Source organism: Stegostoma tigrinum, chromosome 18 (genome assembly GCF_030684315.1).
Source record: "Stegostoma tigrinum isolate sSteTig4 chromosome 18, sSteTig4.hap1, whole genome shotgun sequence".
Taxonomy (NCBI): Eukaryota; Metazoa; Chordata; class Chondrichthyes; order Orectolobiformes; family Stegostomatidae; genus Stegostoma; species Stegostoma tigrinum.
In genome coordinates this window covers 24,066,205-24,093,919 of record NC_081371.1, presented here as the reverse complement: position 1 = coordinate 24,093,919, position 27,715 = coordinate 24,066,205, and the positions used below count along the sequence as shown (strand labels likewise).

General features: G+C 40.3%; 2 protein-coding genes across 3 annotated transcripts in view; one reads left to right on the top strand and one right to left on the bottom strand.

Annotated features, from left to right (window-relative positions):
- Positions 1–14,425, bottom strand: part of agk (acylglycerol kinase) — a 35,518-nt gene extending 21,093 nt beyond the window's left edge. For both annotated transcript variants that reach the window (XM_048549342.2, XM_048549343.1), the window contains exons 1-5: positions 14,226–14,425; positions 9,002–9,041; positions 6,640–6,719; positions 5,707–5,782; positions 2,652–2,744 (exon numbers count right to left, since the gene is read on the bottom strand). In XM_048549342.2, the coding sequence (XP_048405299.1) occupies positions 2,652–2,744; positions 5,707–5,782; positions 6,640–6,719; positions 9,002–9,041; positions 14,226–14,326 (390 nt within the window). In that variant the 5' untranslated portion in view covers positions 14,327–14,425. The remainder of the gene's footprint in view (positions 1–2,651; positions 2,745–5,706; positions 5,783–6,639; positions 6,720–9,001; positions 9,042–14,225) is intronic.
- A 12,020-nt stretch (positions 14,426–26,445) lies between these two features.
- Positions 26,446–27,715, top strand: part of LOC132210694 (stimulated by retinoic acid gene 8 protein homolog) — a 40,013-nt gene continuing 38,743 nt past the window's right edge. The window contains exon 1 of the mRNA XM_059652226.1: positions 26,446–26,555. The gene's annotated coding sequence lies outside the window, so the exon portion shown is untranslated. The remainder of the gene's footprint in view (positions 26,556–27,715) is intronic.

Sequence of the window (27,715 nt, the reverse complement as noted above, 5' to 3'; positions counted from 1 at the left end):
TTATCCAGTCACAAGTATTTAAAGAGGGAGGGACAGTTTCATTAAAAAAGATATGTATTGTTACGAGGAAGAGGGGCAGTTTGTTACATGAACCAAAAGATCAGTCAAGCTAACTAAAACTTTTTTTAATCATTTCTATCTATAATGAATAGTTTTCAATGAAACTTTATATGTGGAAGCAAAATTAATGTACATCCATTTAAGATTGCTTTCTTGAGATTTTAAGGTCAAAATAAAAATCATGTACTTTAATAAATTTTCCAAATTTGCTACACTCTCATCTAGGATAACAAGGTGTAGAGCTGGGTGAACACAGCAGGGCAGGCGCATCTTAGGAGCAGGAAAGCTGACGCTTCAGGCCTAGACCCTTCATCACTCATCTTTCTCCTTTAACCCAAATGCCATCGTCGCTTGAAAGAAGAAAGAACAGGTAAACAGAACACAAAGAAATAGAATGTTTGAAATAATCATTAGTAGTAAAAGGCCCTTCTGAGGAATACCAATCAATCACTTGTCTTGGATGTGTGGGAAATTGTGTCATACTAACTTGACTGAGTTTGTTGAAGAAATGACAAAGAAGATTGATGAAGGCAAAGTGATAGCCGTTGACTATATGGATTTAGGCAAGGCATTTGACAAGGGCCCACATGGTAGACTAGTTCGCAAGGTTAGATCCAACTCGCCCATACCAATCAGAGACGCTGAATAAATCTAGTCCCATTTCCCAGCATTTGGCGCATATCCCTCTAAACACATAGTCATTTACCTATTTAGATGCCTTTTAAACGTTGTGAATGTACCAGCCTCCACCACTTCCTCTGGTAGTTCATTCCATACATGCACCAATCTCTACATGAAAGTATTGCCCATTAGGTTCCTTTTAAATCTTTCCCTTACATAAAATCTATGCCCTCTTGTTTTGGATGCCTCCGCCCCAGGGCAAAGACCTTGTCCATTCCCCTCATGATTTTACAAACCTCTTTAAGGTCACCCCTCAGCCTCTGACAGAGCATGGAAAATAGCCCCAGCTTATTTAGCCTCTCCCTATAGGTCAAATCTTCCAACCGTAGCAACATGCTTGTAAGACTTTTCTGAATCCAATCAAGTTTCACCATATCTTTGTAGACAGGAATTGAATGCAATATTCTAAAAATGGCTTAACCAACGTCCTATATAGCCACAACATGACATCCCAACTCCCATTCTCAATGCACTGATCATTGAAAGTAAACATGGCAAACGTCGCCTTCACCATCCCATCTACTATGACTCCATTTTCAAGGAATGACGAAGCTGCTCCCGTAGGTCTCTTTGTTCAGCAACTCTCCCCAGGACCTTACCATTAATTGTATAAGACCTGCCCTGATTTGCCTTTCCAAAATGCAGCACCACACATTTATCTATATTAAATGCATCTGCCACCCCTCAGCCCATGGGCCCATCTGATCAATATCTCATACTCTGAGGTAACCTTCTTCATCGTCTACTACACCTCCAATTTTGGTATGATCTGCAAACTTACTAACCATACCTCCTATTTTCACACCCAAATCATTTATATAAATAACAAAAAGCAGTGGAACCAGCATTGATCCTCACAGCGCATCATTGGTCATAGGCCACAGGCCACCAGTCTAAAAAGCAACCCTCCATCACCACCCACTGTCTTCTCCCTGGTCATCTGCCTTACTACAAAATAGACTTGGAGAAGTAGGCCTTGTCATTGTGTTTGTGCACTGGACCAATCTCCCTAACTGCTTAAGTCAAAGTCTGTCTTCTTGAAGTAGGCTGAGCATCTTCCTAGCGGCCATATCTGACATGTCAAGGACATATTCCTACAAAGTCCAAACTGAGTACAGATTTGACAGGAAGCTTCCCAACCGCCAAGCATTGAAAGTGAAAACCAATGTCTTGCACGTGACCATAACAGACCTTCAATATGAGATGATTGTGTTATCCTGGCACACACAGAATTTGGCCTATAGACCATCCTTGAACTGTTCAAAGAAACATATCAACCCTTAGCATGGCATCTATATGATCAATGAGACAAAGGTCCTTCTCCAACCAAACTGGAATCTGTACCCAGTACCATAACTAAAAATCATCTCCTGGAGTTACTCTTGCTACCTCAGCTGCCATGTGTTTCAGTCAACAACCACAGACAGATCAGGGTTTACCGCCAATCTGGACACTACAATTTCCTGAATGGGTCCCCATGAAGAAACAACAAAAATCAAATGTCATCCAAACGCTGAATTTACAGAAATTCTACACAAGGTTGGTTGCATGAAAGTCAAGGATGATAGTAGGAAGATCCATTGCTGAGTTTATAAACAAAGTACTCTACATCCAGCCACAAGCAGATATTCTGCTTTCCCAAATGCACCAATTCTCAGCTTGGAGGAATGCCAATGCCAATGCGTTATGAAGTAACAGGGTAAATTTTCCATTGTTTCCTTTTGAACTCTATTTGGCTCTTTACAAGTTAAGAATCGCACTTGCACCCTATCACTCCCATGCACAACACTCTGATCTTCCCAAAACTACATTTCTACTAATAGGGACCTTTGGATGAAATTAATTCCTGTCAGTATGACAACTTCCCTTCCAGTCAACTCTGTGCCTGATACTTCACACTTTTGCCATACCTCTTGTAGGGTGCCATCCCCTCCAGCAACAACAATCATATCAGTGTCTTCCATCAGTTCCAAGAGTTTCTTTGCTTGGCCCTCATAATCAGTCTGCAACAGAAACAGGGATAAGATCATTAAGTCACACAGAATGTGTAGAACATCCACAATGTTATTGATTCCATTACCAATCAAGCAAACAAGTTACAAGAACTAAACCTCAAGATATTTTGTAGCTTATTCAGAAAAGCTTAAACAATAGATAAAAGAGTGATGTGACACACAGAACTAAAAGACCTCAGTGAAACTGTTGAGGATAGAAGATAGATGTCGCAGGACGAATTTTATTATTGCTTGTTGCAGATGGAATTTCTAAAGTAAAGCTGAAAATATGTCCCCTTTTGTTTAGTCACTTCCAGGGGTTAAACATTTCCAATATGATCAGTTCTTGGCCTTATCTTTTTCAAAAGTTGATTTTTTTGGCAGTTGGGCATTGCAAGATCAGGTTTTGATCACCAAACACAATTCCAATTGTTCAGGCTTACTTAAATTTAGTACCAGTTCTGTCATTTCCTGTAACTGGTGAAGGCTAACCCATATTTTTAAACTCTTGACAAGTTGCTGTTGGTCTCCATTGAGCTGTCCAGTGCTTATTAGTGTCAAATTCTCTTATCTTGCTGCCTGATATGTCATCTCAGATAAAATCTTGGGATCGTTGAGGCAAAATTAGCTTAAGATTTAGAAGTATGATTAAGTTTTGCCATAGATTAATCAATTTATTTCAGGAATCAACTTTACTTAATTGAACGCAGCAGTTTATTTCATGGGATGGGTCTAACCATTTGGATCCTCTGGAAAGGTGGAGGGAAGATGCAAAGTTGGATCCATTATGGTAGGAGAAGTACTTTCTGAAGCATCATCTGCTGCTACTTCTGGCCACTCGTTACTGATTTTAACCTCTAAACCATGCTTTCATGATTCAACTGCAAAGTTCGTCATGTGGTGTCTGAAACAGTTAGTACAGAGGGAATTGCCGAAAGGATGCCAAAATCATAGTGTTCAGCCAACAGCTGACATTTTACAGTCAATACTGCTCACAATCAGAAGTAGGGCAGAACATGGAACATAAATGCCTGATATCTAGAACATCAATCTAGTGTGCAAAAAATTAGCCTCGTTATAATAACGTAGGCAAGAAGTCAGGTGCTACAATAGAATTTAATACACTTGGCAGGCAATATTATTTGAAGTTTCACAAGTTGTAAAGAGTGCAAGAATTTAGAAAATGAATAATTTCTCAGTTGGGGTCAATAAAAGTCTCTTGAAGGATATGAGCTTGAGATTGGCCTTCTTTGAAACGAGCATCGCAGAACCACAGGGAGGAGGTAACAATCATCATAACAGTTAGCCTGGAACCAGTCCCAGGAGAATTTTAAATATTATAGCAATTCAATAAAGATGACAAAATACATCATCTTTCAGTAATGCAATCTATTAAGCACTTCTACTACTTTACTTTCCTTCACACTTGAACAAACTACTTGTAATTATTATCATTAATTCATACGCAGAGGGGTTCAATGCCTATTTTCATGTGGAAGTGTTACTTTACTAAGAGCCTTACTGCATTCCACTCAAATTCAGCTGGACCAGGAGACATAGGTTCAAGTCCCTCCTGTGGTAGAGGTGTGTAATAACATTTCTGAATAGATTGATTTAAACCATCTGAAGCACCTTCTCTTACAATGAAGGCACCCTGACAACTATTTGCGAGCAGACACACACTTGCATAATAAAGGTTAAGGTGCCTTCGTCCCATGGAGCTACAGGGCTGCTCTCTCACCAGAGAGAGATGAGTGGTGGTGAATTTAACCTGAGGGTCACTACACCTCAGGCAAGAGGCCAGGCTGAGAAGGGAGTATCTTAATATGACCTCAGTTGGTGTGGGAATTAAATTTGCTTTGTTGGATCATTCAAACGAGTCATCTGCCAACTGACATCCCTGGTACTAATGATTTTAAACCAATTAAACATTCTCAACTTTTGGTCCACTTTGACTTTAATGTTCTTGGCCTGCTGCAACAAAGCTCAAGACTGGGACTTCACCTTTTGAAAAGGCACCATATAGTCTTTTGAACTCTGAGTTCAACAATTTTCTATTCTAACTTCTAAGCTTCTATTTTGCAGTGTTTTTCACTGCTGGTTTCTCTTCTCACCATTTGGTTCTGGTATTCTTATCTTTGCTTTCAGATGGCAGCTTTTCAGATCTTGACATTCACACTTTCTCTGAACATATCGTTTGTTTATTTACTAGCCAAATCACCACTCCTTTTGCCCTTGCACATTAAATATTTTGTCATTTAATCTCTCTGCCATCCCACCCTATCACAGACCTCCCATTTTGTTCTTATTCACATCATCTTTTCACTCTCTCAAAACCTACTGTATTTCTAACATTTTTCTAGCTCTGATAAATGTGCTGTTTCTCTTTCCATAAATACTGCCAGGCCTGCTGAGAATGTCAGAGAATGTCAGTGATTTCTGTTTTTAATTTCAGATTTCTAACATCCACAGTATTTTGCTTGTGAACGTTCAGGCAGTAGAATCCCATTTGACTCATGTAGACATTGTACAAGGGAGCATTCAGCTACAACCAGTAATCTGTTGCTCAGTCAGAAACAACTTCTTTACAATTTACTGCTTTATTGCAATGATCACTTGTAATAGTGAGCAATATTTAAAAATTGACTTAATCCTTCATATTGCTGCCTAATCTAAGCATTGCATGTTAAAAGTCAAGTCTTGTAAATAAGTCCTCACTCCAAGCATATCTCAAGCCTTAACTTCAGGTAAATAGCTCTTTTTCAGATTAATCAAGTTAGTTGAATTAAATATTTATTTTCATCTATTAGGATTCATATGTTACATACTGTAAACCAGTTTTATTTGTAGTCCTGTAACATTTGCTATATATCTTATGGTGCATGTTAATAACTGGACATCATTTCACTTTTGGTTTCTGTCACTTATAATACAACCTATACACGATCCAATTCTTTGACTGAATTTTCACCTTAACCACTGTTACATCGAGTCCAGCAAGATGTAAAATTGGTGCTGCATTCTTTTCAAAGAGACTTCTTGCTTTTCTGAAAAGATTAAACATAAAACATTTGGGATTACAGCAGTTTCTTAAGCCCTACTTTCATTAGATGTGCTAACAGCAGAGTTATATATACTTTTAGCAAGTTCATTAAGAGTGTTCTAGTGATTTGTCTCCAGGAAAATAGAACTGTGACCAGATACTGATCTACTGGTCACAGAGTTTGCCAGTACCTCTTTCCACTCAGTCATTGACACTGCATCTACACTACACCTTTAATAATGGTTTCTATTCTACTCCAGAATGTGGTGCTACTTTAAAATTTGTCCAACTTAGTTTGTCCTGTTTTCTACATTACACTAGTGGCCACTCTTCAAATGGTAGCTCTGACTGTGAAGTATTTTGGGATATCATGAAGTTGTGAAAGGCACAGTGGTGCAGCAAAGCACACGGCATTCATTTTGATCCCAAAGTAACATATTTAAATAATCAGGCCTTTAATGTGTTTCAATAATTAGTCTGAGTATTTATCCAAGTTTCTACTCTGACTCTGTGTTGTAAATATATTTAGGCGTCAGAGGAATTACATTTTGTTACTGTTACATCTGACTGTGGAGATGGTCACAATGTTTAATTTTCTAGATAAACATATTACAAGTTAAGTCATCCAAATATATCTTGCTAGAGCTAGTGAAAATGAAAGATTTAAAGCAATTAATGATTGCTTTATTAATGATTCGCCAGACTAAAATAGTACTGAATATGATTTTGTTCTTTGTTGCCACAATGGTTGATAAATAAAAAATGATTAACCACATTTATGACATGCAACATTTCCAATGAGAAATCTAAGAGACACTGCCATCCTTTAATCTTCACAATAGCCTCAGTGAAATCTCTTACCCTTTGCAAGCAGCAGGATTCAGAAAGACAGTAGCTTTCTTCACTTTTGCACTGATTGGCAGCACCTGGTTTCCATATTCCTAAATGGAAACACAAATGTCAAATAAAAAGGGACCTCTTGTCGCACAGTGGCAGTGTTCCTATCCATGGACTGGGAGGCCCAAGTTCAAGTCCCACTTTTTTCCAAAGATGTGTAATAACATCACTGAACTCGGTGGTTGAAAAAACAGGTTCAATACAATAAAATAACACAAGCGTTGATCACAAAATGTATGCACATTAGGGAATGAAAGCAAATATCTCTCACGGAATCAGCAGAGATTCAGACAACTAGGTTTGAATGCTGTTGTTTCGCTACTGGGACAGGGTTAATAGCCTTTATCAAAGGCTTTTAAAGGTCTTGCACAAAATGAGTCTGGGGTCAATTTATACCAAATTTCAAATGATCAGATGTCTCCTTGCATTAATTTTCCTGAAAATCTCAATCCCACTAAAGAAACGTCTATGAACGATTGAACTTGGAAATAAAAATGATACACTTGTGCAGATGGGGTTTCTGTCCTATCCTGGAATAGGCTCTTGCGTAATAGTGAAGACACTTTCACTCAACATCAGACACATACTGTGCCTGACATTGAAATAGTTTGATGGGAAGTCTACTTGGAGTTTTACTCTACATCTAACTTGTATCACACCTGACATGGGAGTGCTAAGTACTGACAATGAAGTTAAAACATGATCTGTTAATAATGCTCTACCCTATACAAAAGCAACCACAAAACGCATCCAACATACAACATGGAATTTTGGCCGGTAATCTGATAATATACTGCCTAGTTTATTTACTTAAAAATATTTTACCCTGACAGATACAGTGAAGCACTTAGGCATATATTAATAAAATCACAAAAATTTTAAATGTTGGTAAAACAGCCGCTTAAGAATAGATTAACTGTCATATCAACTCAAACAAGTTACAACCCTGAAAATGCTTTCAAACTTAAAACATTATAAATAAACAGCTTACTTTTATTTATCTCAGAGTTTTAAGTTTCCATTTTGATCAACACCTGTCACTGTAGTGGTAAGATGGTGCTCTGTACAATTGGTGAAGAAACATGGAATCTGGAAATGCATTGTTTTTTACAAATTTGCAACAACCTGCATGTGTTTACATATAGGATAAATAAGTGATGTACCGAGGCCAAGCACTAATAAAATGTCAGAAACTGTTAAAATTGTAATTACAAAAGAGAACGTTATTGCAATTAAGTGCATATTTGTAGTTCTAACACATCCTAAAGGCTCTAACTTGGAGCTAGCTGAATGTTTTAAATATTCAGACTCAACTGTCACTTCAGACAGCTTGGTCCCAGGACTCTCAGGGAAAAGCTACACAGGCCTTCCAAGTCGCTTGTAAACCAAGATTCAACACAACAGGAATATAAACCTACACACCAGTGTCAGAATACTGTTATGCTGCCTCTCTAATAGTTACAAACGGGACCCTCATTAACCTTCTCAGCTTAACTTTAAGGAATTATACACAGAATTACTGAACCACTCCTGAAAATGCCATGTTTGTGGTGCTGACACAGTCATATAGAATCTACTGTCCACTAAAAGAACAGCAAACATTGATTGCTCACATTTTTCAATTAGATGGGGGTTGGTTGTCCAAGGTAGTAGAACAAAGCATAATTCTTAGTATATTTATTCAAGGTAGGTAAAGGAACATTGGGAGCAATAGTCCTCTTGGAGCACAGATTTAATAATGTACCGATTGTACTTGCAATTGCAGAGTCTGGTGGGATTTTTGATGACATGAAAGAGTCAAATGGACATAAAAGTCACTTCTTAAAGTATACATCTAACGAAAGGAGATCAAGAGCAAAGAGACACCCAGGCAGCAAACAGCAGCCTATCAGTCAATTATACAGTTAAAAAATATTCAGGTTTGCACTCAATAGACTTTTGGGTTTGACATCAGCAGTCTTTGACAGACCAAATGTCCCTTAAAATCAGGACGTTACCTTTATGTCCAATGTTTAGTCACAATAATATAAACTGGTAGATACATCACAGTTGAAAACATGATGTTATATAAACTGGATGCTGCAATCTCATATTTGCATGCATTCTGAAATACAAACAGAAAATGCTGGAGAAACTCAGGAAATCTGACAGCATCTGTGGAGAGAAACGGCATTAACATTTCAGGTCCAATACGATTCTTTTTAAGAACTCAAGAAAAATTATAAATTGAACATCTACCCCACAAAGCCTCAGTAAGTACACAGGCTAATTATAGAGGCTAATTAATCAGCGAAAAAATTCATCCAATAATTTCCGAGTGCCTTACCTCTGCCTGTTGACATGCTGCCCTGCGCAAGAGATTGTCCCTAAATAATACATTAGAAGATATGTTAAAGGACTATATGGAATTACAGATATTTTTATTGAAAGTACTGTTTGTAATCAATTTTAAAGGAATAACTGCAAACATTTGAGTGAAAATATCTTACCAGACTTAAACTTTTACTTTTAACTTTCTTATATTTTTAATGTTCTTCAAAGTTGGGCAGAATTGTTAATGTTCCGGTACTATCTATAATATGTTTTAATTCTTATTCCAGTACAGAGCAGTTACATTATTGGGTAAAAATCAAGTCAAATGTCTTGTGCTTTATTGTAATTCCTGCTTATTAAACCTAAATTGCATGTCACAGCTATCAATTTTAAACAAAATTACAATTGCATCATGCCTGAGACAACAGTGGTATTATAATACAATGAACTTTTGGCATCAATACTTAGCCTCCAGTCCTCCCTAAACTAAGTGACGTTAGTGACCTTGAACAACCAGCTCTCTGATAAATTTAGATTATTTGACTTTCATGCTCATTTGGCTCACAGAGTCTCAGACTACTTCATTTGAGCTTAAGACCTTGGATTTGACGATTAACTGCTGTTATAGAAAGGGTCTAAAATGAGTAACCAAAACTGTGGCAGATGGAGGCCAATGTGAAAAGTTTGAGGTGATCTACATCAAATCTGCCCCTGCCAAAAAATTCAAAAGTAGGTGATTTGTTGATAAGAGATGATCTAAGGAATTAAAGGAGAGAGGGGAATATCTATACTAAATTGGTTTAATGACAGGAAGCAGACGTTAGTAGTGAATTGGGTGTTTTTAAGACTGACAGGTCGTTTGCAGTGATGTCCCACAAAAGTTAGTTTTGGGTTCATTCCTCCTTTACATTTTAATAAACAATCTATCCTGGTTGATAGGAACAATGATGCAAAATGCATACAGATGGTGTGGGACTTAGCAACAGTGGTGATGATAGTTTACAGACTTCAGTTTGGCACAGAAATGAAGGTGTAATGAACAAAAGCATGGTAGATGGACGGCACAGTGGAGAACTGTGAAATTATATATTTTGGAAGGACAAATATTAAAAAATAATACTCTGCATGGCACAATTTTAGAATGCACAGTTGAGCAGAGAAACCTTTGTACCCACATGCATGCATCTTTAAAGGCTAGAGGCAATATTGATGTACAGTTAAAGAAATCATGTCGGTTTATAAATGGAAATGTAGAATTTAAGAGCTAAACAATCACTCTAGAACTATACAAATCATTGATTAAGCCTCAACTGAAATGACATGAGCAATTTGCAACATGTATCGGAAAAGAAGGCCACAGAAAGAATGCTGAGAAGGTTGTTTAAGATGTTACCAACGATGAAGGCGTTCCACTTATGTGGAAAGGTTGGAAAATTAAACATATTTTTCTTCATACACAAAAGGTGAATACGTGGCCTACTAAATGTTTAAGATCAAGAGCGGCTTTGATAGAGAAGACAGAGAATAAAACTACTCCCTCTGTTGAATGGGGCAACAATCAGAGGTCTCAAATTCATAGATACTCAGCAAAAGTTTTAGAGTGGAGACTACAATTTTGCTTAATTCACAGTTGGCAGGATCTGGAACATTCTACTTGAAAAACATGGTCTATGGTAATTCCTTAAATGATTATTAAGTGTGCTGGACAGATACTGGAACACATGAAATGTAAAGTGTTACAGATAGAGAGTAGGGGAACTGTGACTAAATGCAGCTGCTCTTTCATAATGCCAGCAGGTGCACATTGGGCTGAATGACCTTGTGTTGCACTGTCAACTGCTCAAATTCTGACAAGGTCAAAATCTGAAGTACACTACAGATCATATCTCCCTAATCCAACGCCCGCTGGTCCAGCAACCTCTTTGGTTCATCATTCTCAGTAATTTTGGATTTTCCTGTAGTGGTACCTGAAGCTCAGCTTTGATTTTCATTTTTATTACTTTTGGTTACACTTTGTCCAGTTGGGTGACCTAAACCCATTTGTTGTTGTTCAACTGAATAACCATTCATCCATTAGACAAGTGATTGTTTCAAGTCAAGGTTAGCCCTTTTTCTTTAAAAAAAGTGTTTATTTGTTGAATACACTTGAATACCTCCATTGGTCTGGCAAATTCTCCTTTCTAGTTAAGGTGCCAAGACTGACAGATTAGAACAATACCACATGTACCCAAAAAAGGGGGAAATCGAACTCCATAGGAAATTATAAATGACAATTAGTTGTGTTGCTGGAAAGGACTGGTTCATAGGGTTATGTGGAAAAAGCAGTGATATGGAGTTTAAAATGGTGGTCCATCATGTTGCGCTGACTATCTTACTTCTGTCGAATAAAATTCTATAAACATTTTCTTAATTGGGCACTCTAAATTGTAAAATATCAGAGGGTCTGCAGGTACATAAACCTTAAGTGCTAATTTAGTGGTACAAAAGTAATTTAAAAATTCAACATAATGTTACTGTTTAACATAAAGGATTTGTAATACAAAGAATAAATTATTCGTTGATTGTTCAGATGAAATCGAGAGTATTATGTTCAGCTTTGTGAACCAAGAAGAGTATATGGTCTTTGGAGGGAGCACAGTATAGAAAATGATTGGTTTGACCTGCTCGAATTGATAAAAATAAAACTCAGTACAGTCAATGCTGAGAAGTTATGTCCTCCAGTCAGATGCAGAAGTCAGAACTGTAGGGCCCATTCTTAAAATTAGAGCTACTTGATACACAAATTAAAAAGTACTTTGTACCACATGGAAATAATGGAATTCTCTACTTCAAACTTTATTTAGATTCAAATGAAATTCTGCAAACTGATTCATTTGTTAAAAAGTAAGGAAACGAAGTTGAGCTGCTAAGCAGCCGCAATCTAAATGAATAGTAAAACAAGCTAGATCTATTTCTGGTCTTGTGTCTCCACTCAAATGACTGTCCCCAGAGGTTTACAGCCCACCCACTTCTCATCATTCTCTTCTGCTAAGATGTACAATTGTCAAATTCCGACCTGAATCTAAAACCACTCAAAAAGGTCATTACGTCACCCAGTCTATCTATATCTGTGACTATGGCCTGTAGCTTAAAAGAGCCTCCTAAAATTATGCCCACATAACAAGCATGCAATACTGGTTAGTTTCTAGTTTTTAAATTACATGATCCACATAGACTTCATAAGGCATTCAACAAGGTTCCGCACTATGGACTGGTCAGCAAGGTTAGGTCACATGCATTATGGGGAAAATTAGCCATTTGGATACAGAACTGGCTTGAAGGTGGTGCTGGGTTCCTTTTCAGACTGGAGGGCTGTGAACAGCGGTGTGTCAGAAAGATCGGTGCTAGGTCTCTGCTTTTCATCACCTATATAAATGATTTGGCTATGAACATAGGAGGTAAGGTAAGTTTGCACATGACAACAAAATTGAAGGTGTAGCGGACACCAAAGAAGGTTACCTCAGACGGCAGTAGGATCTTGATCAGATGGGCCAATGTGCTCAGGTGCAGCAAATGGAGCTGCAATTTGGAAAGGAAAATCAGGGCAGGACTTGTACACTTAACGGTAAGGTCCTGGAGAGTGTTGCTGAACAAAGAGACTGTGAAATGCCAAATAGACAGCATAGTGAAGGTGTTTGGTTTACTTGACCTTACTGGTCAGTGCTTTGGAGTACAAGACTTGGGAGGTCATATTGTGGACATACAGGGCACTGGTTTTGAATACTGTATGCAATTCTGGTCTCCCCGCCATAGGAAGGATGTTGTGAAACTTGAGAGGGTTCAGAATAGATCAACAAGGGTGTTGCCAGGGTTGGTGGGTTTGAGCCAGAGGGAAGAGCCTGAATAGGCTGGGGCTATTTCTCCCCCCCTCCTCGAGTGACAGAGGCTGAACAGTGACCTTATAGACAGTTATAAAATCATGGCGGGCATGGATAGGATGAGCAGACAAGGTCTTTTCCTCAGGCTTGGTGGGGTGGGAGGGTTTCCAAAACTAGAGGGCATAAGTTTAGTTTAAGGTGAGAAAAAGATTTAAAAACCTCCCAGGGCAATGTTTTCACAGAGGCTGGCACGTGTATGGAATGACTTGCCAGAAAAAGCAATGGAGGCTGGTACAATTACAACATTTAAAGGACATCTGGATGGATACATGAATAGGAGGAGTTGAGGGATATGGGCCAAATGCTGGTACATGGTACTAGATTAATTTAGGGTAGCTGGTCAACACAGACAAGTTGAACCGAAGAGTCTGTTTCCATGCTGTACGGCTTGGTGACAGTGGGTGTAACTAATAACACTACAATTCTTTTTCTCCAGTTTCTATAGCTCACATACAAGAACGTAGCACATACTGAATGATTCCAAAGAGTAGAGATAGTGGGAACTGCAGCTGCTGGAGAATCCGAGATAACAAAGTGTGAAGCTGGATGAACACAGCAGGCCAAGCAGCATCTCAGGAGCACAATACACTGATTCTATCTCAAGTGCATATTATTAGTTAGACAGAAGTGATGCTAAGTTTGTATTATACAATACCATGCTTTAGCATGTCCCAGGTTATGCATTTTATGTCTGCAGCACCAGATACCTTGTGTTACATAAGTCTTTTTCTTTTTTTTCCCCCCCTTTTAACAATACAGCATAGAACAGGCCCTTTGGCCCTTGATGTAGTGCTGATCTGTGAACTAATCTAAGCCCATGCCCCTGAACTATCCTACATCATTCATCCAAGGACTGTTTAAATGCCCCTAATGTGGCTGAGTTAACTTTCCATCTATTTTGTTCTATGTCAGCTAGATGTGGTGGCAACAAGAGTACTTAATGACAATCGAGGATATGGCCCCTACCAAAGAAGAGGAGGATCTCAGTGAACGAGCAGTTTCTAGCCCCAGTCCTGGTTAAAAGGTGGTTTCTAGTCCCCGTCCCTTTTTATGATATGTTCACTCATGGGATATGGACATGACTAGATGGTCAGCATTTATTGCCCGTCCCTAGTTGCCCTTTAGATGCTGATGGTGGTGAGCTGCGTCCTTAAACTGCTGCAGTCCATGTGGTCTGGGTCCACCTACAATGTCCTGAAGAAGGAAATTCCAGGGTTTTTGCCCAACTACAGTGAAGGAACAACGTGCAGGTAGTGGTCCCAGGTAAAGTGCCGATTTTCTCCAGCCCCAGCCCCCCACAGGTGAAGGACTCTCTAATACCGGTATCTCCTGTGCACCCAGTGCGCTCCCCAGCTCAGTCCGCAAATCCCGGCCGCTGTTTTCTTCCAGTGATTGCGCAGCGTCTTTAACACTTTAGCCATTCCCTTGGTTCCAGATCCCGGCACCGATTCCACGCAAAATAGACCACTTTTAAATCAACTCAGCAAATCCGGAAATGAAGCTTCCTCCTGTTCACATGGAGACTGGTTCCGTGTATAAAGCGGTCCGGCCACCAACAACCCGCTTTCACACCTGTTCCGTTAATCAATCCCCAGTAACATTCAGGTGCAAACTACCAGTGCCATACTTATGAAAACTTACTTTGTTTGTATACTACTATTTTTACAACGAGAGAATTTTGTTCAGGATGGAAAAAGTTCTCAGTTTATGGAGGAAGTTATACGAAAACCTCAGAAAACCATGAACAACAATCTAGACAGTAGCTGCACTAACTGTTGGCCCTACTGAACACAGCTACTTCCACATTCCTATAATATCCTCTTCTTATTTGGGTAGGGACCACATCCTCGATTGTCATTAAGTACTCTTGTTGCCACCACATCTAGCTGACATAGAACAAAATAGATGGAAATCCCCTCAGGCTTTACTTCTGTGGTTTTCAGGCTGATCGTTCCTTGACACAATTTAATTATGTCATGACAAAAATAAACAAAATCCTTTTAAAATTATTTTAAACAAATTCAAATCTGTAATTTGAAACAATATACCAATAATGTTGCAAGATACTATAATCATAAGTAGAGGTGAAAATTGATTCAGAGATAGTGGGAACTGCCAATGCTCCTCAATCCATCTTCTATCCGCCTTCCCCCTCGCTCCCTATTTATTTCAGAATCCCCTTCCCTTCCCCCATTTCTGAAGAAGGGTCCAGACCCAAAACGTCAACTTTCCTGCTCCTCTGATGCTGCTTGGCTACTGAGTTCATCTAGCTCTACACCTTGTTATCTCAGATCCCCCAGCATCTGCAATTCCTACTATCTCTTAACTAGAGTTGCCTTCTGTTTAAATTCCAGGTGTTTGGAAAGTAGCACAAAATGCTGTGAATAACAAATACTTAACAAGATTTTGCAGTCCTTAAGCAGGCTTTCACATTCTATACCTAATGAGTTTAACTTAGAGTGTGCTGTTGCTGTACCTCATTAATCCAGCTACTACAGTAATTCTATTAATTGAAGAGGAGATAACAGCACCTAAGCTATTTTGTAATTAATAAATACAAACAGTGGTTGCTCTATGCAAATAAAGTAAATCCATCCTGTTAACAGCTTCACAGGGAAAGAGACATTAGTAATCAATTAGTAATCAGCTGAAATCTGTGTAACTAGGTGATAGAGCAAGGCTTGAATGCAATCAAATTCAAATGTCCCTTTAAAACTTTTACTCCAGTTTCTTTTTGCAAAATATTCAGCTGTTCTCGTAGGATCTTACAATTGTGAAGGAGACCGTTCTGTTCATCATGCCAGTGCTGGCTCGGAGTTTTATAATTAGACTTCAACAGTCACATTTCATTCATTTTACAACTTCTCTCTTTCAAAAATTTGCCAAGTTCTTTTTCAAAATTATTTTTGAAGCTGCTTCCGCCAGCCTTCCAGACAGATCATAACTGATTACAGAGTCTTTTATAATAGCCAAAAGATCCGCAATTCATCCCTCACACCCCGTCCCGGCAATAACCACCAAAAGAGAATCCTCCTCGTCATCACATACCACCCCACCAACCTCCAGATACAACGCATCATCCTCCGACACTTGCGCCATCTACAATCCGACCCCACCACTAAAAACGTTTTTCCATCCCCACCCTTGTCTGCCTTCTGGAGAGACTACTCTCCCTGTGACTCCCTTGTCCGCTCCACACTCCCCTCCAACCCCACCACACCCGGCACCTTCCCCTGCAACCGCAGGAAGTGCTACACTTGTCCCCACACCTCCTCCCTCACCCCCAACCAAGGCCCCTGGATGACTTTCCACATCAAGCAGATGTTCACCTGCACATTTACCAATGTGGTATACTGCATCCACTGTACCCGGTGTGGCTTCCTCTACATTGGGGAAACCAAGCGGAGGCTTGGGGACCACTTTGCAGAACACCTACGCTCAGTTCACAATAAACAACTGCACCTCCCAGTCGTGAACCATTTTAACTCCCTTCCCATTCCTTAGACGACATGTCCATCCTGGGTCTCCTGCAGTGCCAAAATGATGCCACCCGTAGGTTGCAGGAACAGCAACTCATATTCCGCTTGGGAACCCTGCAACCCAATGGTATCAATGTGGATTTCACCTACTTCAAAATCTCCCCTCCCCCCACTGCATTCCAAAACCAGCCCAGCTCATCCCTGCCTCCCTAACCTGTTCTTCCTCTCACCCATCCCCTCCTCCCACCTCAAGCCGCACCTCCATTTCCTACCTACTAACCTCATCCCGCCCCCTTGACCTGTCCGTCCTCCCTGGACTGACCTATCTCCTCCCTACCTCCCCACCTATATTCTCCTCTCCACCTATCTTCTCCTCTATCCATCCTCGGTCCGCCTCCCTCTCTCCAAATTCATTTCAGAATCCTCTCCCCATCCCCCTTTTCTGATGAAGGATCTAGGCCCGAAACATCAGCTTTTGTGCTCCTAAGATGCTGTTTGGCCTGCTGTGTTCATCCAGCTCCACACTTTGTTATCTTGGATTCTCCAGCATCTGCAGTTCCCATTATCTCTGAACACAGAGTCTTTTATCTTTGTTCACTTGGCCTTTTTTTTGATGATTATTTGAAATCTGTCCTCTGGTTACCAACTGTTCCTGCCACAGGGAATAGTTTCTCCTATTTAATCTATCAACTTTTATGAATTTTGAAAGCCTATATCAAATCTCTCTTTCATCGTCGCTGCTCTAAGGAGAACAAACACAATGTCATTCATCCCTCTACTTAACTGAAGCTGCTATCTGATATTCTTGCTGCCTCTCAGTATGTGACATTCCAATGAATTCTTGCCTACTAGTACAGATGTTTTATTGAATTTTATTATAGAACATTTACACACTTTAAATTCTCCTGTTTTGTAATGTGGGAATGAGCCTGTGAGTATGCCCAGATGTCAAGTCTCTGACATACTTCAAGGAGGACGCAATGGAGCGAGGTTCATCGTGGAGGCTTTCGGGAGCAGAAGTACCGTGGGCTTGTTGTTGTTGGATTGTTTTGGTAGGGTTTTTCACTTCTCCACTTCTTGTGGGGTTAAAGACAATCTTACAGTCAGTAAATCTGTTGTGGCATTTTATTTTCTGTCATCCATTTTCTTTTTCTTTTCTCTGCAAAATGAGACACAGGAAAAAGGACCAGATAAAGAGGCAGATGTGACAAGTGCCTTCACTTCAGGGAAAGATGATAATTGTTGCCTGAAACAGGTGCAGGCCATGAATGTACTCTCAGAAACTGAGGATTTAAAGTGTAGGCTCAAGAAATGAACATTGAAGAATTTGTTGGCCTTATTTTTTTGTTTAGAAAGGATTCTTTCAGATTATAAAATGATGTTGAGCTAGTGAGGACCTCTTCCATTTGTAGCAGGGCATTACACATTAACGGGAGTTATCTCAGTGTCAAATTGTAATGTGGTCTCGAGCATGCTTGACTTAAAGGCACATCTGCAGGTATAATGCCAAAAGAACTTATGAATACAAAGCCTTGGAGGTTTTGAGTGCCAGATTGGAGACGTTGATGGATTTCAGCCTTTGATCTACTGGGATTCGATCCAGACAAGCATATGTCAGGGCTTCCCTTGGATGAATGCAAAAGAATGGGTGGTCTTCTGTGGTGCAGATGAATGCAAAGGGACAGTAGGTCTGAGGTGCATCTGTTTTAATGCAAGAAGTGTAGTAGGTAAGGCAGATGAACTTAGAGCTTGGATTAGTACCTGGGAGTATGTTGTTATTGCTATTACTGAGATTTGGTTGAGGGAAGGGCAAGATTGGCAACCAAATATCCCAGGATATAGATGCTTCAGGCGGAATAGAGAGGGAGGTGAAAGGGGTGGAGGCGTTGCATTACTGGTCAAAAAGGGTATCACAGCAGTGCTGAAGGAGGGCACTACAGAGGACTTAAGCAGTGAGGCAATATGGGCAGAGCTCAGAAATAAGAAGGATGCGGTAAGAACATTGGGGCTGTACTACAGGCCTCCCGACAGCGAGCGTGAGATAGAGGTACAAATATGTAGACAGATTATAGAAAGACTTAGGAGCAACAGGGTGTTGGTAATGGGAGATTTTAATTTTCCCACCATTGACTGGGATTCACTTAGATGGAGCAGAATTTGTAAGGAGCATCCAGGAGGGTTTTCTAGAGCAGTATGTAAATAGTCCAACTCAGGAAGGGGCCATACTGGACCTGGTGTTGGAGAACGAGTCCGGCCAGGTGGTTGAATTTTCAGTAGGGGATTACTTTGGAAATAGTAATCACAATTCCGTAAGTTTTAGAATACTGATAGACAAAGACGAGAGTGGTCCCAAAGGAGGAGTGCTGAACTGGGGGAAGGCCAACTATAGCAAAATTTGGCAGGAGATGGGGAATGTGGATTGGGAGCAGCTGTTTGAGAGTAAATCCACATTTCATATGTGGGAGGCTTTTAAAGAGAATTTATTAGAGTGCAGGACAGACATGTCCCTGTGAAAATGAGGGAAAGAAAGGGCAAGATTAGGGAACCATGGATGACATGTGAAATTGTGACACTAGCAAAGAGGAAAATGGAAGAATATATAAGATCTAGGTGACTGAAACAGATGAAGCTTTGGAAGAATATCAGGAAAGTAGGACGAATCTGAAATGAGGAATTAAGAGGGCTAAAAGGAGTCATGAAATATCTTTAGCAAACAGGGTTGAGGAAAATCCCAAAGCCTTTTATTCATACATAAGGAGCAAGAGGGTAACTCGAGAAAGGGCTAACCCACTCAAGGACAAAGGGTGGAAGTTATGTGAGGAGTCAGAGAAAATGAGTGAGATTCTTAATGGGTACTTTGTGTCGATATTCACTGAGGAGAGGGACATGATGGACGTTGAGGTTAGGGATAGATGTTTGATTACTCCAGGTCCAGTCAGCATGGCGGGGGGGGGGGGGGGGGGGGGGTAGTATTGGGTATTCTAAAATGCATTAGAGTGGACAAGTTCCCAGGTCCGGATGAAATCTATCCCAGGTTGTTGAGGGAAACGAGAGGGGAAATAGCTGAGGCCTTAGCAGATATTTTTGCAGCATCCTTGAGCATGGGTGAGGTCCTGGAGGACTACAGAATTGCTAATGTCCCCTTGTTTAAGAAGGGTAGCAAGGTTAATACAGGTAATTATCAACCAATGAGCCTGACATATGTGGTGGGGAAGCTGCTGGAGAAGATACTGAGGGACAGGATCTATTTACATATGGAAGAAAATAGGCTTATTAGTGATCGGCAGCATGATTTTGTGCAGGGAAGGTCATGTCTTACCAACTTGATGGAATTCTTTGAGGAAGTGATAAAGTTGATTAATGAGGGAAGGGCTGTGGATGTCATACACATGGACTTCAATGAGGTGTTTGATAAGGTTCCCCATGGTAGACTAATGGAGAAAGTGAAGTCGCATGAGGTCCAGGGTGTGCTAGCTAGATGGATAGAGAACTGGCTGGGCAACAGGTGACAGAGAGTTGTAGTGGAAAGGAGTTTCTCAAAATGGAGAACTGTGACCAGTGGTGTTCCACAGGGATCCGTATTGTGACCACTGTTGTTTATGATATACATAAATGATCTGGAGGAAGGTATAGATGGTCTGATTAGCAAGTTTGCAGACGACACTAAGACTGGTGGAGTAGCAGATAATGAAGGGGACTATCAGAGAATACAGTAGAATATAGACAGATTGGACATTTGGGCAGAGAAATGGCAGATGGAGTTCAATTCAGGCAAATGTGAGGCGATGCAGTTTGGAAGAGAAATCTGGGTGTTCAGGTCCGTTGTATCCTAAAGGTGGAAATGCAGAAGATAGAATGGTCAAGAAGGCATACAGCATGCTTTCATTCATCAGACGGGGTATTGAGTGCAAGAGTTGGCAGGTCATGTTACAATTGTGTAGGGCTTTGGTTTGACCACATTTGGAATTCTGCATACAGTTCTGGTCTCCACATTACCAAAAGGATGTGGATGCTTTGGAAAGGTTGAAAAGGAGGTTCACCAGGATGTTGCCTGGTATGGAGGGCACTAGCTATTTTTAGAGGTTGAGTAGATTAGGATTATTTACATTAGAAGGATTGAAGTTGAGGTGGAACCTGATTGAGGTCTACAAAATCACGAGAGGTATAGACAGTATGTTGTGGATAAAGATACCACCACCTGGTATATCAATAAACAAAGCAGTATTAGGTTTTGGACCACATTAATTGACCTTACCCATAAAGTGTTTGATGCATTGCCATTGCCTTCAGCACCATATTCCAACACATTTAGGAAAAGTATGCTGACTACAGTTTGAAGTTTTCTTTCAGGGAAGGCAAGGGCCTAGCGGTATTATCATGAGACTATTAACCCAGAGAATCAGAAAGTGTCCTGGGGACCTGGATTTGAACCTCACCAATGGCAAATTGTGAAATTTGAATTCAATAAAAACAAATCTGGAATTCAGAATCTATGATGACCATGAAATCAATGCCAATTGTCAGGAAACACTCAGGTGGTTCATTAACGTCCTTCAGGGAAGAAAATCTTCCATCCTCACCTACTCTGGCCTATCAGTGACTCCAGACCCACAGCAACGTGGTTGACTCTCAGTTACCCTCTGAAATGGCCATTCAGTTGTACCAATTGCTACAAAGTCTCAAAGAAATGAAACTGGATGGATCAACTGGCATCGACCTAGGCACCAAAAAAGACAACAGCAGAAACAGCCCTGTCAGCCCCGTGAAGTCCTCCTTACTAATATCTGAGAGGCAGAGCCAAAATTGGGAGATGCTTCTCATAGACTAGTCAAACAACAGCCTGACATTGTTTGTAAGGGTATAATTCTGTGAGTATGACTATGTCCCAGATACCACCATCAAAACCTCTGGATGTGTCTTATCTCACCAGCAGTACAGACCTAGCAAAGGTGGCGGCACTGTGGTATACAGTCAGGAAGGAGTTGACCTGGGAGTTCTCAACATTGACTTTGGACCCCACGAAGTCTCATGACTTCAGGTTAAATATGGGCAAGGAAACCTCCTGCTCATTACAATGTACTGTCCTCCTTTAACTGATGAATAAGTACTCCTTCATGTTGAACACCGCTTGGAGGAAGCACTGAAGATGGCAAGTGAACAACAACACCTTCCAGACATCCAGTACAGAAAATCTGTACCCTTGCCACATCCCCACAATATTGGGTACTTCATCAATGTAAATGTAAAATCAGAAGATCTGATATTGCCAATTTTACATTATCAGTCAGCACTAGAATTAATTCCATTTGATCACTAAACTCTTTCTTCTAAAGTGTTTAAGTTACTTACATTAAATAGTCCTCCTCACTTTTCCAAACCATGGAAGCAACTTTGTTGCCAACTGTATTTGGTGAACTGTGCTGCCCCCAATAACTTTGCTTAGGTGACAATTTGACAAATTACACCCACAGCGAAATGGTTATTGTCTCTGAAAAAAAGTGTAATTGTGTTAGAATCTGCTTAAATATTTGTTATAAGTAGGTCCATTTTGTGCTGGCACAGCAGTATTTCACACCAGCAGCATGTCTTGCTCACACAGGACCATGCAATTGAAGTTCACTGAAAAACACATTCAGAAAAACAACACTGTGGCTTGCCCACTGTCTTATATTTACATTACTTGAACTATTGAGCCATTCTCTTTTTTGGGGGAGACAAAAGTAGATGTTTAATGCTTCACTGGAAAAGCTCATAGTATATTAAATTTAGTTTGCAGTGACTTCCATGAATTATTTCTACATTATACCCAACTCGTATCAGAGATAGAAAGAACTGTCAATGCTGGAGTCAGAGATAACACAGCAGGCCAGGCAGCATCAGAGGAGCAGGAAAGTTGACGTTTCAGGTTGGGATTTCGGAAGAAAGGTCCCAAACCAAAACATCAACTTTCCTACTTCTCTGATGCTGCCTGGCCTGTGTTCCTCCAGCTCCACACTGTGTTAACCCAGCTCATATGTCATGTCTGCACCAATTGACCTCCTGTTGTCATACTATTCTCACATCCATTGCATCAACTTTTGCCTGTTATAAATTATTACATTCACATTTATTATCAATCTGCTCTACGTTAAAATGTACAATTTGCAACAAAAGCTAATACGTCTTTGAAATGGATGAACAATAAATTTTACAAACTGGCTCCTAGAGACCAAGATAATAAAATGTGAGGCTGGATGAACACAGCAGGCCAAGCAGCATCTCAGGAGCACAAAAGCTGACATTTCGGGCCTAGACCCTTCATCAGAGAGGGCGATGGGGTGAGGGTTCTGGAATAAATAGGGAGAGAAGGGGAGGCGGACTGAAGATGGAGAGAAAAGAAGATAGGTGGAGAGGAGAGTATAGGTGGGGAGGGGATAGGTCAGTCCAGGGAAGACGGACAGGTCAAGGAGGTGGGATGAGGTTAGTAGGTAGGAGATGGAGGTGCAGGTGAATACAAGTGGTAATGGGACAAGACTGAAGAATCGCAACAGACCCTTTGAAATTCAATGAACACCTCTAAAGGTAAACAGAAACTCCTTGACAATGGCTTTCCTGGAGGGGTGAATAGCTCTTAACAACTCAATAAAAGTCCGAAAGAATGAGACCCGTTCGAGTTATTGGCTAAAACAGTTAAAAATTTAATTACCTGCACTAATACCATGACTAATATGATACAACAGTTTGGGATAATGGCTACATTTTTAGTTTTAAACTATACAGAAGTCTGACTGTAATCAGCCATTTTGTGCTGAGAGAACCTTTGGAGAACCTCAAGCCATCACTTCCAGCTGAATTGTGAACAGCATTTGAGGATTGGTTTTTCTTTTTGCTACCTGGAATTGGAGAGGAAGTTGCCCAGAACCGCACCGTGATCTCTCGTAAAGGAATCCAGACAGTCTTCAAGTGCTGGTATAACCAGTAAAGAAACAGGCACCTTACTTGTTCCCTGAGCTGCTATACCAATTGAGTCCATCAACAAACAAAAAAAACTAACTATTCGACAGCAGAAACCATTTCAGCTGATGAATCTGACTTGATATTTTAACACAGATAATAAAGTGTGAGGCTGGATGAACGCAGCAGGCCAAGCAGCATCTCAGGAGCACAAAAGCTGACGTTTCGGGCCTAGACCCTTCATCAGAGAGGTGATGAAGGGTCTAGGCCCGAAACGTCAGCTTTTGTGCTCCTGAGATGCTGCTTGGCCTGCTGTGTTCATTCAGCCTCACATTTTATTATCTTGGATTCTCCAGCATCTGCAGTTCCCATTATATCTGATATTTTAACACTTTCACTTTAGGAAGATTACCTCCAAGCAGGTCAGGCCTACAGCAATATACAGATTGATCTTATTTTCATCTTCATAGGTACCCTCACTTAAAATCTTTGTATTTTAGCTAACAATTTAATCACTTTTTAACTTAAGGAACATTCAGCAAACTTTTGTTTCACAAAGCTGTGCTATTTGTTTTTAAATTTAAACACAAAAATTAATACGAGGCTATGTACCAGGTTGCAAAATTCTTACTTCACAGACTACTCTGACCACATACCTAGTGTGCGATCATGACATCCACTAAATTTTGTCACCCTACAATTACACCTTTCATTGGCTTTACCAACATTGCTTTCTACTTCCACTGTGATCAGTCCATAGCTGTCTTGTTTTCTGGCCGATAAATTCTCCATTCTCTTGGCAGTATCACTGTTATTGTAATGTCTATTGTTATTATTTCCACAGAGGCCAATAACAATTTTGCTCCTGTGTCACAGTTGTTGTTAGCTTTTTTTCTGAGATACTTTGAAAGGTATTAGAATGGCCACCCACACTTCAATGGATTTGTATTCAAGTTCTTTCCCCTTTGAAATCGAATACAAGGTCATTTCTCCCAATCAAGATGTTTTTCAGGAGTTCACCTTAGCCATGTAACCTCATCTCTTACTTTTCAGCACATTCGATCTTGCGTTATGATAAATGGGTTACTTTGAACATAAGCACTTGGTAAACTTCAGCATTCATGAAACTATCTAGTTCATGATCCAAAATGCAGTTTGTGCAAAATGTTTTTTTTAAAATGAAGTCAGCCCTATTTTCCAAGCACCCTCTGAGTTCTCCAGATACAGTTCTTTGTGTCATCCTGCTTTTCTAAGGTATTTACTACATACTTCTCAGGCACCTTTTCCACTATTTCATAGTTTTCTTGCTGTGCCTAATGAACTTGCTACAACAGACCCTGGCACAATGATGTTTATTTGCTAAAAGAACTTCTGGAAGATGCACCAAACAGGCTTGAATTTAAAACATTAGAATGGCTGTATAAAAGCATACCACCTGACTTATCCAGTCACCTTATAATCGCTTTGGCATTCTAATATGGCCCCTGATTATTGTGATGGATGCAGAAATCTAAAAACCTGTCCATAAATCTCTAGGACTATATTCCTAATATAATCTTCCAATTGACAGCATTCTCCAATGCTGACCTCACTGAGAGGCTGCACAGCAAGAAGGTATCTCATTTCCAAGGAATAAAAATGTAATTGCATCAGAGGCAGTTCAGAGAAGGTTCAACAGTTTAATTTTTGAGATAAAGACTTCGGAGGAGAGATCAAGCAGTTTAGGCCTATACTCACTAGAGTTTACACACATGAAAGGAGGTCTAATTATGTATACAATAGCTCAAGGCAATTGGTAAATTAGATGTAGAGCAGATGTTTCCTCTTCTGGGGCAATCTAGAATGAGAGGTCATAGTTTTAGGCTAATGGATGGCAAATTTAAAACAGAGGAGGAGGACTTACTTCTTTCATACGGTCATGAATCTATGGAAGTCACTAGTCCAGCCACCATGGTATTGAACGACAGAGCAGCTTCAAGGGGTTGAATTGCCTACTCCTGCTCTTTGTTCTTAGGGTTAGGGAGGCCCAAATATCACTTGAAACCCATGTCCAGTATCTGCCTACCAGAATTTATAGAAACCTTACTCATAAATAGCAAAGTTTGTTTTGTTGATTTGATTAACTTAATTAAAACAGTTAAAATCTTTAGGCAGAATGTCAAAAATTGACCCTAGTCCGTGCAACATCACAGGTGATCTTTTACTGTAATAAAATCATTATACAATATATAAAACTGTTTGTGAAAAATTGGCCTGTGTTTTGGTGACCATTCTCACAACCCACAGTGCTTTCTCCAGTTTCCTCTCCTGTGCACATCAATTCCAAGGACTGGATCCTGAATCCTACCCCTGAAGGACACCATTCACTGGACCTTTCAAAAAAGAGCTATGTAACTATTCCCAATCTTCCCTCTTTAATTATGCAATTGCAAATCTTCCTCTTTTGTGGAAAAATCATCTTTGACTATCTCTGCAAGCTCCCATATCTATGATGACAACTTCAAGCTGATTGGTTCCCTCAGAACCCAAATCACCTCTCCCCACTACCTTAAAAAGACATTTTGCCATTCATGTATTCTCTCAGTATTCCATTATTATTTGTCATTAATGTCAAAATCCAATTCTTTCCTTATGCTCGAGACAGAATTACATGCACAACAAGTTAATTAAGTCAACAGCTATATATTGCTAATTCTGTAGTTCTGTGACCAGGACAAACCAACTAAAACTTAAGTTTAATTGTAAAGATGATATAATAAAAATCAATATTGATTCTACTTGTGAATGGAACAACATTGAGAACTATACATTTACATTAGCCTTCAAACCTGGAAATTCTGGCTCCTGGAAATGTGCAGCTTGAGCCCCAAATGAGCATCACCTCCCCTCCCTCCATCTTCTTCCTTCTCATTCACCCCCCTCCCTCACCTTTACCTAGCACAGCCCTACTCCCCACCCTCACTTTCTCCTTTTCTATTGCTTCGCTCTTCACTCCTCAGTTCCTCCTATTCCCTCCTCCGCAGCTGCTGCTGCTGCTCCTGTTCCCGCCCTTTTAATGCTTCGCCTCCATTGGCCGATGAGTTGCTACCCGGAGCACGCGAAAGCTTCCTATTGGTCTAAGGAATAAAATGGAACGAAAGGTGTCAGAAGCATTGTGCAGAGGGCGCGAGGAGAGAAAAACACAGCAACCAGACAGAGAAAGGGATGAAAGTCAGAGAAAACCAGCAACACGAGAGAGGTGAAAGTCAGAGTGAAAACCAGCAACACGAGAGAGGTGAAAGTCAGAGTGAAAACCAGCAACACGAGAGAGGTGAAAGTCAGAGAGAAAACCAGCAACACGAGAGAGAGGTGAAAGTCAGAGAGAAAACCAGCAACACGAGAGAGAGAGAGGTGAAAGTCAGAGAGAAAACCAGCAACACGAGAGAGAGAGGTGAAAGTCAGAGAGAAAACCAGCAACACGAGAGAGAGAGAGCTGAAAGTCAGAGAGAAAAACAGCAACACGCGAGTGAGGTCGGAGAGACAAACTACAGAACCAGGAGTGGAAGCGGGCAGATGCGATTAAAAACCTCGGCTAGATTTGCAGGGCTTATTTATTTGTTACAATTTGAGTGGCTAGAATATGTTATTTATTCCTTATTCCGCACTTGTAATTGTGTGATATGGTCACTGTGTTCTACCACAAATGGCATTAAATATCAGACGGTCAGATTTAGGTTTGGTGTTATATACAGATTATAATTTATCAGAAAATGATCGTGGAACTAGTATAAAGCACTATGTGGTCTGGTAACAAAACTCTCTTTAATAAGGTTTTCGGTATTCAGAGTGAAGTCCCTGAATGTTACAATGGGCACTGACTGACCTCTTGGTGCCCTTGCTGACTCCCTCATGTGTTTGGAGCAGTGAAAGGCAGTGAACGGAAATGCGCGACCGCTACTTTACATAATTGTTTTTGGTATTGAAGCAGATTTTTCTTTTAATGCTCGTTCAACTGAGCCGCGAACTACTCAAGTACTTTAGGCAATATGAATTGTGAACAGCAGCTTCCTTACCACCTGATTGCCATTTTCCTTTTCATGAGTGATAGAAAATTAAAACTCGGTAGGTTTGGGTTGCTTTCCTTAGAGTAGAGAAGGCCAAGAGGGACTCTGCGATAGTAGGAACTGCAGATGCTGGAGAATTCGAGATAACAAGGTGTGGAGCTGGATGAACACAGCAGATGAAGGGTCTAGGCCCGAAACGTCAGCTTTCCTGTTCCTAAGATGCTGCTTCGCGTGTTTGGGCCTGTTTCCACATTGTAGGGAATCTAATCTATCTAATCTAAAAGATAGGATAAGCTTTTCCCCTTAGAGGTATTGATAACCAGCAGGCATGTATTTAAGATAAAGGGCAGGATGT